The sequence below is a fragment of the Stenella coeruleoalba genome, assembly GCF_951394435.1.
Source record: "Stenella coeruleoalba genome assembly, chromosome: 7".
NCBI classification, from domain to species: Eukaryota; Metazoa; Chordata; class Mammalia; order Artiodactyla; family Delphinidae; genus Stenella; species Stenella coeruleoalba.
Genome location: NC_137153.1, coordinates 67,481,665 through 67,496,887, shown reverse-complemented (window position 1 = coordinate 67,496,887; position 15,223 = coordinate 67,481,665). Strand labels below are relative to the sequence as shown.

The window sequence follows — 15,223 nt, the reverse complement described above, 5'->3', positions numbered from 1 at the left end:
AAATGAATAAATAAATACATGGAGAAGGGACAGCTATTCCAATGAACAAATATAAATGGAATGAAGGAAATACAAAAATTACCATTAGGCAAAAATTACCACAGTAATAATTGTTCCATATAAGATCCCACCAATGGATGCTAAAATCAGTGGTTAAAAGTTTAACGAGAAGCAAGATATTAACAGAGTCTCAATGTAACTCCTCAAAGATATTTATCAATAAGAAATAGTAACTTTACAGTAGGGAAACCTGGTGTACACCACCTTAACCAAGTGACCAAGGTTAACATCACTAGTAATAAGTTATACCAACAGTATCCTCTGGTATGATGTAATGAGAGAGACATAACAGCATCCTGTGGTTTAAGAATAATATGTAAAAAATGCACAACCTCAATCTAGTCATGAGAAAATACTGGAAAAACCCAAAGTGAGAGAAATTATACTAAATAACCAGTACTTATTAAAAGTACTTATGAAAGCCAAGGAAAGAATGAGGAACTGTCACAGACCAAGGGAGACTAAGAAGAAACAACAGTTTAATGCAATGTGAGATCTTGGATCCCTGGAACAAAAAAGGAATATTAGGAGAAAAACTGGTGAAACTTCAGAAAGATCAGTAATTTAGTTAACAGTATTGTACTGATGTTAATTTCCTGGTTTTGATCATTACTATAATTTTGTAAATTGTTAAAGAGAGCTAAACAAAGGGTATATGTGAACTCTCTACTAGTTTAGCAACTTTTCTGCAAATATAAAATTATTTCAAACTAAAACATTTCTTAAAATCTGGATTCACTATTATTCTGCATTTTAGTAAATTTATTCAAGAATAATGACACTTAAGCTTGTTCCCTTTTATTAATTGTATATTAAGGATGTTTATGGGGCTCTTTTTCTCTCTAAAATCCTTTTCCCCCTGCTGCCCTATATCGTCAGTTATCTTAAGGAAGAAAATGAAGTAGAAACAAGACACATATGAGAAGTCTAAAGATTTTAACAGCAAGCCTACTTTACATTCTTTTCAAAATAAGATGAAGTGAGTGTGTATATGTGTACACATTATGTACATATTATGAAGATTTATAGAGGAAAGTGAAGACAATTATTAAAACCATAGGATCATTTTTTAATTAATAGTTTTGGGCCCAAAATCTTATATACTAGGCATTCAGTAAACGCTCAAGTTAATGAATAAGTAAAGTAACCCTCCATCCCCTGCTTGCTCAAGCAATGAAGAACTAGAAATAAATTAAAATTGACTCTGATTATATTTATGAAAATAGAATTGTAGCTGAGGGAGGAAACTAAAAGGAAAAGCTTTCTGATCATCTATAACTGGATTTATTGATCTCATTTAAGTTTGTGAACAAACTTAAAACCAATGTCCCCCTTGGAGAATTAAGTGTGGGAAGGGTCCTGGACCAACTTGTCAGCATGGAAGGACTAGGCAGCAAAGGATCAACTTGGGGGTTTGACCTATTACCAATGACTTTTATTAATTATTTTACTTTCATTTCCTACCATTTCTCAACATAGACAATATACAGGAAATCTTAGTGTTTTTATTAACTCTTCTAAGTGATTCCAGACATATTAATATCTTGTCCCACACTTAAACAGACTTAACATTTTTAGAAGTCTCTTTAAAAGTCAGGAAATTCATTAAGTATATTCTTTACATTTAGACCCAATCCTTCATAATATCGTTAAATTAACTTATTTCCATTCGTTCCAACTTTGGTAAAGAAAGACACTAGCAGGTTACTACCATCTTGAAGTTCAGGCACTTGAAGGCCACTAACAAGTCAAGATGCTCATTTCAGAGGGCCTGGACCCAGGTGAACAGCTTCTTCATCTGCGTCAGTAACAGACTTACTATGTGATTCCTAATCTTTACTGTGCAATGTCTAACTTCATGTTCATAAAGAATGAACATCGTACTGAGATAACTGGGTATTCACATTCAAAAAAATGAAAATGGACCCTTACTTCACTTCATATACAAAAATGAACTCAAAGTGGATCAAAAACTTAAATATAAAAGCTGAAACCATAAAACTCTTAGAATAAAACGTAGGTACAATCTTAATGATCTTGGATTTGGCAACACCTTCTCAGATATGATACCAAAAGTACAAGCAACAAAAGAAAAAATAAATTTGACTTCATAGAAATTAAAAAGTCGCATGCATCAAAGGACACTGTCAAGAGAGTAAAAAGACAACTCACAGAATGGGAGAAAATATTTGCAAATCTTATATCTGATAAGGATCTAGTATCCAAAATATATAAGGAACTCTTACAACTCAACAAGGAAAAGACAAACAACCCAATTTATAAATGAGCAAAGGACTAGAAGAGATGTTTCTCCAAAGAAGATATGCAAATGGCCAAAAAGCACATGAAAAATGTTTAATGTTATTATTAGTCATTATGGAAATTCAAATCAAAACCACAATAAGATACCACTGTAAACCCACTTAGAATGGCTAGAATTTAAAAACAAACAAACAAAAACTGAAAATAACATGTATTGGTGAGAATGTTAGAGAAATGGTAACCCTCATACATTGTTGTAGGAATGTAAAATGGTAAAGCCACTGTGGGAAACATTTAGTGGTTCCTGAATAGACTAAACATAAAAGTATCATATGATCCAGCAATTCTACTCCTAGGTATATATACTCAAAAAGAATTGAAAAGCAAGAGTTCAAACAAAAACCTGTACAAGAATTCCCATAGCAGCACTATTCCCAAAGTGGGAGATAGCCCAAAGTGGAAACAATCTTAATGTCCTTAAACCGATGAATGGATAAAGAAAATGTTGTATATTAATACAATGGAATGTTATTTACCTATGAATGGGAATGAAATACTGATTCATTCTACAACACAGATGGACTTTGGAAAGATTATGCTAATTGAAATAAGCCAGACACAGAAGACCACATATTGTATAATTCCATTTGTATGAAATGTCCAGAACAGGCAAATCCATACAGACAGAAAGCAGATTAGTGGTTGCCAGGGTCTGAGAGGAGGGGGGATGAGGAGTGATTGCTTAATGGGTATGGGTATGGGGTTTCCTTTTGGGGTGACGGAAGTGCTATGGAATTAAATAGTGGTGATGGTTGCACAACACTGTAAATGTACTAAATATCACTGAATTGCACACTTTAAAAACGTGAATTTTATATTATGTGTATTTTACCACAATTAAAAAAAAAAGAATCTCAGAAGAGGGAGGCTAAGAGCAGGTAACCAGGATGGGGACATGGGCAGAAATGAGTTTCAGAGGGGTAAGTTGAAGACAGTTATGAATCCAGGCACAAGAATTAAGCTGTTGTAGCCTTCCTTGTAGCTCCCACTGTAGGTGAACTTGTGTTGATCATGCTGCCTTTTTTTCCAAGGCACTTCCTAGTTAAGTCTGCTGACACTTCTAGTTCTTGAGCCAACTCCCACTTGGTCATCTTTTTGCTATAGATGGAGTTGGCTGCTTTCCTCTCCTCTTCACTACCTACTCTACATTTTGGGTTCCTTGTCGCCACAAGACTCTATACAAAGCAAACACTGTACTTTCTTGCTTTCCTCAGAACATCAAGCCCTTTTTATTCTAAGATGTTGGTACAGCTTTCACCTCAAAAAAACAGATGGGAGGGCACAAGAATTATAGATGTTGGGAGTTATAGGGGTTTAAGCAATTTCAAGTTCTCATAAGTTATTTGCTATTATTTGCTGTTTTACTTTTTAAATATTTGAAAAAGCATTTATTGAGTCTACACTATATTTTATGTTGTAAAAATAACCCTAACATATATAGCTGTACAGAAAAATTACTACCATCTTAGTGGCTTAAAACAACACAGATTATTATCTTGTACTTCTGGACATTGGATGTCCAACATAGGTCTGAATGGGCTAAAATCAAGATGTCTGCAGGGCTGTGTTCCTTTCTGGAGAGTCTAGGGGAAAATCTGTTTCCTAGCATTTTCCAGCTTCTAGAGGCCACCTGCATTCCTTGGTTGGGGGTGCCTTCCTCCATCTTCAAAGCCAGCAACATCACATCTCTCTGACTCTTTTGTCTTTAACTCTCTACTTTAAGAATTCGTGCGTTTAGATTGGGTCCACATTGATAATCAAGGATAATTTTCTCATCTCAAGGCCTGTTCCCTCAGTCACATCTGCAAAGTCTGTTTGCCATATAAGGTAATATATTCACAGGTTTCAGGGATTAGGGTGTGGACATCTTTAGGGGGTCATTATTCTACCTGTCACATTCATACCACAAACATCTGGTTATTTGCAGCATACCTCACCTTCTTCCCACCAAATAAGATGAGAAGTTCCTTGAATATAGAGCCCGCACCTTATACACGTCTGAATCCTGCTTAGCATGTAGCACATTATTTCATATATATTAAATAACTGTATTTTTGGTTTATAACTATACCCTATTTTCTTAACACCAAACACTACATAGACTTACAGGTCAAAGGCTCGCTGTTTCTCTAATTGCGGCGAGCGGGGGGCGCTCTTCGTTGTGGTGTGTGGGCCTCTCATTGTGGTGGCTTCTCTTGTTGCACAGCACCGGCTCCAGGCGTGCGGGCTTCAGCAGTTGTGGCATGTAGGCTCAGTAGTTGTGGCTTGTGGGCTCCAGAACACAGGCTCAGTAGTTGTGGCGCACGGGCTTAGTTGCTCCGTGGCATGTGGGATCTTCCCAGACCAGGGCTTGAACCCGTGTCCCCTGCATTGACAGGCTGATTCTCAACCACTGCACCACTAGGGAAGTCCCTCATGTATTTTTTTAAGTCTTTAGTTTGTTGCCTGCTCATAGTGAACAATGAATAAACTGCCCTACTAATCTTATACATGGACCATGACTGCTTTTCCTACAAAGCACTACAGCACAGCAAAAACCCATGGAATCTTCCCTCATTTTTTTCTGCTTTATACTTCCAGTTTCTATCCTATTTTATAACATCAAAATGCTTTTCTGGCCACTTAGGTCATATAAAATTGGTTTAGGTGTGCCATCTAGTGGCATTTTTAAGGAAGTATTCATTTTTACCTGATTGATACTTGGCTTAATGAATAGAGCCATCCATCCACCATCCTCAGTAACAGAGGCTAGACAGAGCAGTGAGAAACTGACTTTTGCTGATGATCTGAAAACATTATTATACTGAGTAGTATGAATCCCCTCTAGCTCATCTGGAACCAACTTGTTAATAAAAAAGAAACCATTTTGATTTGAAGCCTTTTATAAATTTTTATTAACCAGACTCCAGTGATTGATTTAATTTCATGATTAACTTACCTAAATTGAAAACTTATTTGGGTTTATCTCCAATGTGTGCTATATTAAATCACTGCCAATCACCAATTACAATTATGTAGCAAAAGGAAAGGGCAAAGGTTCTCAACCCAGGCTGTGCATTATAGTCCCCTGGAGAGCTTAAAGCAACTACGTGTCTGGCCATGAAGAGATCTGATTGGTCTGGGGTGGGACCTGTACATTCAAAAGCCCCTCTGAATCGAATATACAGCCAGAGGCGGGAACCTGGTATAAGATGTAGCTGAATCTCTAATTCTGGTCCTTTATTCTGCAAGATAAGCACCAATAATATGGAATTATCAAGTTATGATTTATCTTTTTTTACCAAAAAAAAAGAAGTAGAGCTTAAAAAAAAACACTGGGAAAAGGATTATAGTTATTAGGCTTCTTTTTAATAAATGTTTTGCTTTATTTCTTCTATTTATCCTTTTTAATTGAAGTGCCATCAAATAGGAAAAAAGCCAAAAGACATCACAGGCTAGAGATATTAGTAGGCCTGGTGTTTCAACGGGGGTTTTTTAAACCTCCCCTTTGAAGAACTGACATGCCATCTCCCACCCCAGTGGCCCATTCCTTCCATTTTCAGAGTCCTGCTTAGTTCTAGGAACTCTGGGACATTCCAGCCCAACTTTAGCTGTTTGGGTTCATTCAGCAGATAGGGAGGAACCCATATGTAGCTTCAGGGGTATTGTGATAATATAATTCTTCAATTTAGTGATGGGTTCATTGGTGTTCATTTTATTATGCTTCATAATTTATAAATATATTCTCTTGTATATATAAGATATTTCATGATATTTCTTATATATATAAAGGAGAATAGCCCTAAGCCTTAAAATGATGCTAGATGTTTAGTTTCTTTAAATGAGGAACATTCAAGGACCAACCCAATCTTCCAAAACTGCTACAGATGAGTATGTTTCTCCCTTGGCTGCCCCAGTTAGGATGAGAACTCAAGCAGCTTTAGGGTTGGAAGGCTGCTTCAACTGTATTGATCTATATTCTTTTTGTCATCCTTCCTTGAAATTAAAAGATAATTAATAAAATATATCCTGCTCAACAAGGAAAAACTAATCATCTTAACCAACACATGTGTTGGAAGAATCAATCTGCCATGGGGCCTAAGCATTCTTGCTGAGTAGGCCAAGGATGCAGGCCCTGACTACTCTTTGCCCAGGCCATTTGTCAGGGTTGTGTTTGCAGTAAGCAACTTTGAGGGATGAAGTAACATCTCTTCCCAGTCAAAGAGCAGCCTTGCTCACCATTCATGACAAAGGTGATAGATTCTATAAGCTCACTGTTCCTCACCCATGTCACAAACCCAGGCATCCACCTAAGCATACAACTAGGCCCACCTCCATCACCTCCACGGGACTTGGAGTGCATAGAAAACTGGCAGCAACACCATGCTTATGCTCCCTGTTGTGCTGTGAGTAACAAAATCTTCTGCCAGCATCTGTGAAACAGTAACAGGCTAACTTGTTAATTTGCAAGTAGGGTAAAATCCCAGACCCTTCATGCGGCCTGCCAGTTTGGGTGACAAGGATAAGATGCTGATAGAGATGGCGTTCTGGAAGAGGGCCCTTGTTGGTCAGGTTAGAGGATATCAGAAGGCTCCCTGAGATCTGGAAGTAAATGCTCTTGCATAGGTGGTGGTGAAAGTAAGAGGGTAGAGTGAAGATCTCTCACTATCTTATGTGTTAAATGAGGCTGAGAAACAATAGGGTCCAAACAAGACTCCCAGATGGTGCTTTGGTTGTGGCACATTCTCCTCTGGAGTGGGAGAAGGAAAGGATGTTTTCATGATATCAATGGGACAGCAAGCCCCACACCCCAGCCAAAAGTCATGCAATGTGGCTATGGCTGATGGGTCAAGGGTTACCCAAAGCTGAAATAATGGTGTTAGCAATGAAGATATAGAACTTTGCATAGGCTAAATACGTTAGAAATTTGTTTGTTGAGTCCAGCGACGGGAGGCCCTTTGAAACAGAGTAAATTCAAACCCTTGCTGACTGGCACCGAGCTGCTCTTTCCCTCCTCCACTCCTCCAACTTGAGCTGCTTTAGGGAAGAAGGCTGAGTGTGCCAGGGAATTTCAGGGAGGGGAGAGGAGGAACTCAATGTTTATAGCTTTGTTGGATGTGGGCACCCATGTCTACTTGGTCCAGTGCAGGGAGGATGTGCTAAGTGCCAGGGTGGCCCAAAGTGCTGAGGATACAGGGCAGAGCAGTGGCACCAGTGTTGGCTAAAACAATGATGCCCCTGAGCCCCAGTGCTCTCCAGAAGCCAGGGGAGCCCAGTGGAGGAAGTAATACCAATTCTGGGATGAGAAACCAAAGGGCAAACACACATTTGTATTCTCTATCTCCCCCAGCTGGGAAACAGCCTAATCTCCTGAAACTATCATGATAACCCCTGAAGTACCTATGTTAATATCTTTGATCTGTGTTCCCACAGAGCAAAATTCAACTGATAGGGTTTGAGCAGTTTGCAGTGAGAAAGGGAAGTTAAAGAACATTCAGCTGATTCAACGTACTGCAGTTGTGTCCCCTGAATATAAATATATAATGTATTCTGTGTTGCTTGCTTTTATTGTAAACATTCATAGTGATGAGAGGACATTCTCCCATTCAGGGGTTCTCTGACCCCTTCCAAGTGGTCCAATAGAAACAATATAGAATCCCAGGCGAAAAAGAGAAAATCACAGCCATCTCCAGAGGCCATTGCCCAGTACAGCAGCGCCACACGCTGGACACAGGCACCAGATACATCCTGTATTAGTTTTCTGGGGCTGCCATAACAAAGTACCACAAACTGGGTGGCTTAAGCAACAGAAATACATTGTCTCAGTTTTGGAGGCTGGAAGTCCAAAGTTAGGGTGTCAGCAGGGTTGGTTGTTTGTGAGGGCTGTGAAGGAAGGCTCTGTTTCAGGATTCTCTTCCTGGTTTGTAGATGGTGTCTTCATATTCACACGGCCTTCTCCCTGTATGCACGTCTCTGTGTCCAAATTTTATAAGGACACAAGTCGTATTGGATTAGAGCCCATCCTAATGACCTCATTTTAACTTGATTACCTCTGTAGAGACTCTATCTCCAAATAAGGTCACATTCTGAGGTAGTGGGGGTTTGGACTTTAACAATATGAATTTGGAGCGGGGGGATGGGACACAAACCCATAACAGACCCCTTTCAAAATGGGGAGGCAGTTATTGGCCTATTACTGAGCTCCTGTTAAAAATGAACACCTTACCCCTGGAGAATTTATGACTCAGGCCTGACATCCCCATTTTTGAAGGGTGGGTCAACTAGGAGATGACAACTACAAGGAAAGCACCCATTTGCTGGTCAAATGAAAATAATGTATTTGAGGATGTGCCTAGCCTGGCCCTGATGTCATCTCAGTTTTGCATAAAGGAGTAGTAGCTACCCTTTGGTGAAAACTTTATCCCTGACTCTGCCACCTGAAGCAAAGCTACTGGCTCAAAAGGCCCTTGGGTTCACAGAGACTGTCCTAAATGCCTGGGCCTGGTTCACCTTTGGTTCAGCTAAGCTGAAAACTAATGGTGCTGATAGTGTTCTGGCCAGTTTGACCCTCAGCACCAGCTATAATGGTCGCTTGGATCAGTGGGCAGAAGTCAAGGCTGTTCTCAAAGCTCTGGTCAACTGCACTGAGGGGGCAGTCTGCCACGGTCCCTGAAGGTACCCCCACATTCTGGGTAAGCCAAGAATGCAAGGCCCACACTGCTGCTTATTCAGGCCATTTCTTGAGGTTATGTTTGCAGGGAACAACCTTCAGGAAGGGGTTAAAGTTCTCCCCACCTCAACTCCACCAGCTCCTCATTAACTAGAAAAGCAGCAGATTCCCAAAGTTCAAGGGTGCCACAACCCACTGAGTGTACAGCACCCATGTGAACCCATCTTTGTCACCTCTGTGAGACTTGAGAGGCATGGGGAATTGACACGAACCTCATGCTTATGCTCTTGCTGTGCTGTGAGTAATAAACTCCTCCGTCTGCTGTAGGTGTCTCCTGTGTTCTGCCAGCATCCATGGGATAGTAATAAGCTAATCTCTTAGCTTGCAAGTAGGGTAAAATTCCAAACCCTTCACAGACCCTGACTTCTGGCATAAAAGTAAAAGCCCTGTAGTTTCCAGGGGTCTTGGACAAGGACTCTCTGAGTATGTGACATACTTTGCTGGTTCATAAACCTAATGTTGGGTCTCCTCTAGGTCACTTTCTTCTGTTAAACAATTCAATTGCCTATTCTTTCAACAGTTCCATTCCCCCCAAAGAGATCTTTATCCTGCACAAGACAGTCTTATCACTCTTTAGAAGCAATAATAACAGCAACAACTAATGCTTATAGAGTGAGAGACATTGTTCGAAAGACCTGACGCGTTGTTCTACACATTCTCTATATACCGTCATCTTTACTCCTCATAGCAACCCTCTGAGGGGGATACTATAACCTCCAGTTTATAGGTTAGGAGACTGAAGCAGAAGCCACACAGTTAGTCAGGAGGTGGAACTAGGATTCAAACCCAGGCTGCCTGTCCTCACTTTTAACCACTCACTATATGTCTCACAATAGGACCGTCTATTCCCAGGGCCATAATGAACCACAGAGGCCTAGAGATCTTCGTTAGACGTCTTAGGAAAATAATTTCAGTCAAACTTTTAATACTTGATTGATGTACAACATTTTAAAATACCTTTTGATAACCTATATTAGGCATTTAGACAATCTTCTACTTTGCTTTGATCTTTTTATCCAGCCATTGTATAAATCCAATGTCGAATGTTCACACTGTATTAAAATTTCCTATTGCTGCTATAGCAAGTTATCAAACTTAGTGGCTTAAAACAACACAAATTGATTACCTTACAGTTCTGAAGGACAGAAGTCCAGAATGGACTGGAGGGACTGCATTCCCTCTGGAGGCTCTAGGGGAGAATCTGTATCCTTCCCTTTTCCAGTTTCTAGAGGTTGCCTGAATCTTTTGGCTCATGGCCCTTTTATTCCATCTTCAAAGTCATCAATCAGCATAGCATCTTCAAATCTCTCTCTCTCTCTGACTCTGACCCTCTTGCCTCCCTCTTTCCCTTATAAGGACCCTTATGATTACACTGGGCCCATCCAGATAAACCAGGATAATCCAGGGTCTCCCCCAATTCAAACTCCTCAGCTTAATCACATTGTAAAATCCCTTTTGCCATGTAAGGTAACATATTCACAGGGATTAGGATGCAGATGTCTTTTTGGCAGGGTAGGGAGGGGCATTATTCTACCATACACTCTAAGCAGTTATCTCTTCCTGCAGTATGGAAATTTTTACATTAGATATCTAGATTAGAGATTTAAACAAGCCCATTCACCAGATAATTAGTAATCTACTTCATCTTGGCTTTGAGGGTAGAGCACCGAGGGCATTTTACCTTTTGGGAGGTTAAGGAGAACATAGTGCTGGAGCACATGTGACAGAAACTTTAACCACTGTAACAACATAAAAGCTTAATTATCTAAAAATGTATCTGAAGGACTTCCCTCAGTGGTTAAGAAACCCCCTGCCAATGAGGGGACTCAGGTACAAGCCCTGGTCTGGGAATATCCCACATGCCACGGAGCAACTACACCCACGTGCCACAGCTACTGAGCCTGCACTCTAGAGCCCGTGAACCACAACTACTGAGCCCACATGCCACAGCTACTGAAGCCCATGTTCCTAGAGCCCATGCTCTGCAGTGAAGACTAGCCTCCGCTCTCTGCAACTAGAGAAAGCCCACGTGCAGCAACGAAGGCCCAATGCTGCCAAAAATAAATAAATTTTTTTTTTAAATTAAAAAAATAAAAATGTACCTGAAGTCGGGCATTCATAAGCATGAACTCCTGCTGGCTTTTCATGTTCTCATTCATAGATTTTGAAAATATAAACCCCATCTTGACCTAAAATGTAAAAAAGCAAAGTTTAAAACAATATATTCTACATGCATCCTCATATGCTCTGTTTTCAGGCTACCATGAGCTTAAGACAAAGTAAAAAAAGAAAATTTTCTGACCTGGGAACACAGTATGGACACTAGTCTTTGCTCCTAACTAGCTGTCTGATCTTGGACAAACTTAACCAGTCTGGCCATCATTTACTTACATAAGAACAGCTGATTGAACTGGATGATTTCCAAAATCTTTTCCTGCTCTATAGCTTCATGTTTCCTGATTTTTCTTCCCACTGTATATCTTGAAGAACTGAGCACTTAAAAACAAACAAACAAACAAAAAAAACGCTCTCATTTTTAGGAGGGGCAGGGTGAATACCATCCACCCTCTTACCTTCTGTACAGCTGGATGACAGAACCTTTGCTTTTGAGGAGGAGTGATTTAGAAGATGCACTGTACAACTTGAACACCGATTTCTCTGTGCTCCTTGCATTTGTATTTTAGGACGTTTTAGGTATCTCAAGGTTACTATATCAATACTCTTCCTATAATCCCTACCCCTCTCCTACCCACTTGCTCTTTCCATCCACCCACTGCTAACATCCCTTGGCCATCCTCCTCTAGCCTCACTTTTTTCTTCTTAAGCTACTACTGAAGTTCTCAAAAGGGGGAAAACCTAAGGATACTTAAATGTTCTGGGAAACACAAATTTTAAATGAATACATGGTTATCATCTATCTTATTTATCTTACTTAAGAAGTTCTTAAGTGGGCTGGCAATTCTAGATGGTCCAGAACTCCAATTTTTGTTCTTAAGTCAATTGGGTAGGTACAGAAGACCTCAGTTAGTTGTTGATTCTACCTTCAGAAGACTGCAGAACTCAGGGAAGTTATGACTACTATACCCGCTTCAGCGATGTTGCTGATTCTCTTTGGTAGGCTGTTGAGCACTTTGTGAACATCAGGTCAGAGTGGCCATTCCTAATGCTTTCTGCCCAGAATTCACAATATTCTGTGGGAAGCTCAGACAGAGTTCCTATTTTCCATAGCCTCAGCAGAAAATCTTGGGATCTAGCTAACTGGTGAGAAGATGATGGGAGAGGGAGGATATTTCATGCCAGACGCAATGGGTTATCCCTGCTAATGGGGCTCCAAGTGAGTGTATACTACAAGCCAGACTTCACTGGCTTCCCTGTATTTTGGCCAGAGATGCACCCTGGATTTATAGGGGTCTCTGAGCCAGAGTCAGCTTCAATGCTAGGCACAGGAGGCTGAGCCAGAGGAGGAGAGGCAGAGTCCTGAACAGGCCTGGGAGGTCATGAGATTTCCCTACCCACCCCACCCCTCAGCCGCTGCCCTCCTCCATCCTGTGAGTGACCAGAGGCAGAGTCACCCAGTAAGGGTGGGCAGATCTAGCAGAAGTTCTCTGCTGTCTCCAGATTTGACAGCCCCAAGTCCATTGTCTCCAACAGCAGAGCAGAACTTGCCTGAAGGCAGAAGCAATATATTATCCATTTTGGCAGTCACCAAGGTGTCTCTTTCCCACAAATGTGCAGAAAGCATGAGTGACACCAGAGAAAGTGTAGCTCAGGCAGTTGCCATTCCTTATTTTTCTTTTGCGTGTAGGAGTAGATCATTGAATTTTTACATATGCAGCAAACATTTATAAAGAAAACAGCTGTCCTCTAATCCCATTTACACACAGACACACACACACACACACACACACACACACCCCCTGTATGTCAGAGTTATGTCCCTTAGAGTGCTCCTATTTATAAGGGGGTGGACTCTCCCCTGAAGCGGAGTGACAATCCTCGTGTCAGTGATCCAGGGAAGAGAAACCATGTGGAAAGTTAGGACTTAGGCTTACCTTTTTCTTGTCCTTGCTCTCTTGGGTCTGGATTGTAGTTTCGATGTATCAGGGGATATTCCCACGGGTTAAAGGTAGAAGCCAAGCAGGAAGAAGAGCTTTCCCTTGGTTCCCAAAGGAGACCACACCTGAAAGTGAGTGCACCACACCTTGTGAACTGTGCCCTGGAATTCGGTATTTTCAACCTTCTTCTCCTTCTTTTCCCACCCTAAGAAAGCCATTTTCCAAAGTCTGGGAGGTTCCTTAGGGTATCCACAATACTCTCAGCTTTCACTCTCCCACTCACAAAATATATATCAGAAAATAAACAGGAGTGACCTTGCAATAGGAGTAACTTTGAATTCACCAAATTGTATAAGGTGAGTCTTTCAAAAATGCTAACACTTTGTCATTGGTGACAAACGCCTTGCTACTTAAAACTTTGATACCAGCGTGTGTCAGAGGGCTAAGAATGCTGATTTGGGTCCTTTCTGCCTTCGTTTTTCCTTCAGTTACTCCTGAGACCTTAGAAAGGACTCTTTAATGCTCCAACCCTGCCTCAACTGTGCTACAGATTACAACAGGCATGGGTATTTCTGAGGAAGAAGTGTTGGGACCGCAAGTTCCAGGCAGCCCTTCTCAGGTTGCATCTAGGAGCCAGGATTTGATTTTACTTTAAAAAGAAAAGAAAAGGATAATTCCATGACCCATAACCTCTGTCATCCAAGTTTCTGCGCTGACTCATTTCCTGATCGAATGACACATTAACTACCTACATTTCTGACTGGTTGCATAATTACAGTCATTTTCAATAAGTCTTTGGGTTCCATTCCAACTAGCCCATTTCCCCTGCAAATTCCAGCCGAGAACTCACAGCTTCAGGTAGGTTTTCTGTAATTTATAACTCCACCCGCTCATCCTGGACCCAATCACAGTAACTTGGGAATTCCTGCAGTGGTATGCTGATTTCCGTTGATAACGCTCTGCCTACTTCCCCCAACTTAATTACAATGGTATGGGAGAGGTCTGGAGTCTTTAGCACTAGAAGCGGTTCCTCCGAAACGAGGTTGGCGATACTAGGAGCGGGAAAGCCAAGGGCACTCACAAGGAGAGGGCACCCAGCGCGGCCCGGCAAGCCCAAGGCCCTGAGCTCGGCGCCGGCAGACGCAGACGCAGCCCCGCGGACCCGCCCTCCCCAGCAGCCTGCGGCCGGCCTGGCACGCACGGCCGGCGCTCACTCACTGGGCAGTGCGCAGTGGAAGTGCGGGGACACTGATCAAAGCAGAGGCCTCCAGGCCGGAGTCCGAGACCACCGCACGGACCGGGTCTCGCCCCGCAGAGCTTTGGGATTGGCTAGCCATGGCAGGGATTCCGAGCCTCAGCCTATCAGCGCAGGTCTCGTCTTCCTTAAAGGGCCCGCTTGCCTGACCGAGGAGGCCTGGTGTTTTCTTTCCCGCCTGGCGCCTGGAAGGGGCAGGTTAAAAAGGCAAATTCAAAATCCAGCGACTCAAATTTTGAGGGGAGGCAGAAGAAGCATAATGGAAATCTCACTTAAAGTCCTCAGTGAGGTTTGTCAGTTACCCACGAGGAGCCTGAGCAATCCATGCTCCCTCGCAGAGCTAAAACCTCCATAGAGCTTAATGAGCCGTCTCACAGTTGTTCACATACGATGTCAACCACCACTTGTAGGCTCTGTTTCTAGAAGAGAATGTGTCTCGTGAGCGGTTGTCACTTAAGCATAATCCACAGTTATAAACATATGTAAGGGCTTTTCTTCTTATAGAATAGGTTTATGTTGAGCGTGGACTTTTTTCCCCATTTGAATCTCAGCACAGACATAGTTTATTTAATTTGTTAGAGCCTCAGCCTACTCCATCTGTTGAGCTGCCACCATTAAAGTGGCAAAAAGATTAAGACAGGAAACGAAAAAGAGCAGACTTGACCAGAGTTACCAAATCAAATTTCTTTTTTTTTTTTGACAGAGCTATCTTTCTCCCCTTCTGTTCTGAGAGATTCATTTCTTCTCACCCCACTAGTAATTTCTATCTTGAGTAAGTCAAGCCTCTCACCCAGCTTCATTGAGAGAATACTTGAGGAACTG

The 15,223-nt window shown here is 41.5% G+C and overlaps 1 protein-coding gene across 5 annotated transcripts in view; it reads right to left on the bottom strand.

The window, feature by feature from the left end:
- PLGRKT (plasminogen receptor with a C-terminal lysine) overlaps nucleotides 1-14,454 on the bottom strand; it is a 50,048-nt gene extending 35,594 nt beyond the window's left edge. For 2 of the 5 annotated variants that reach the window (XM_079927486.1, XM_079927490.1), the window contains exons 1-3: nucleotides 13,997-14,454; nucleotides 13,144-13,271; nucleotides 11,194-11,280 (exon numbers count right to left, since the gene is read on the bottom strand). In XM_079927486.1, coding sequence (XP_079783612.1) covers nucleotides 11,194-11,274 — 81 coding nt within the window. In that variant the 5' untranslated portion in view covers nucleotides 11,275-11,280; nucleotides 13,144-13,271; nucleotides 13,997-14,454. Of the gene's footprint in view, nucleotides 1-11,193; nucleotides 11,281-11,482; nucleotides 11,588-13,143; nucleotides 13,272-13,996 lie in introns of all 5 variants that reach the window. The other 3 variants (XM_079927489.1, XM_079927487.1, XM_079927488.1) reach the window with 3 other exon arrangements.
- Nucleotides 14,455-15,223: the final 769 nt, after the last annotated feature.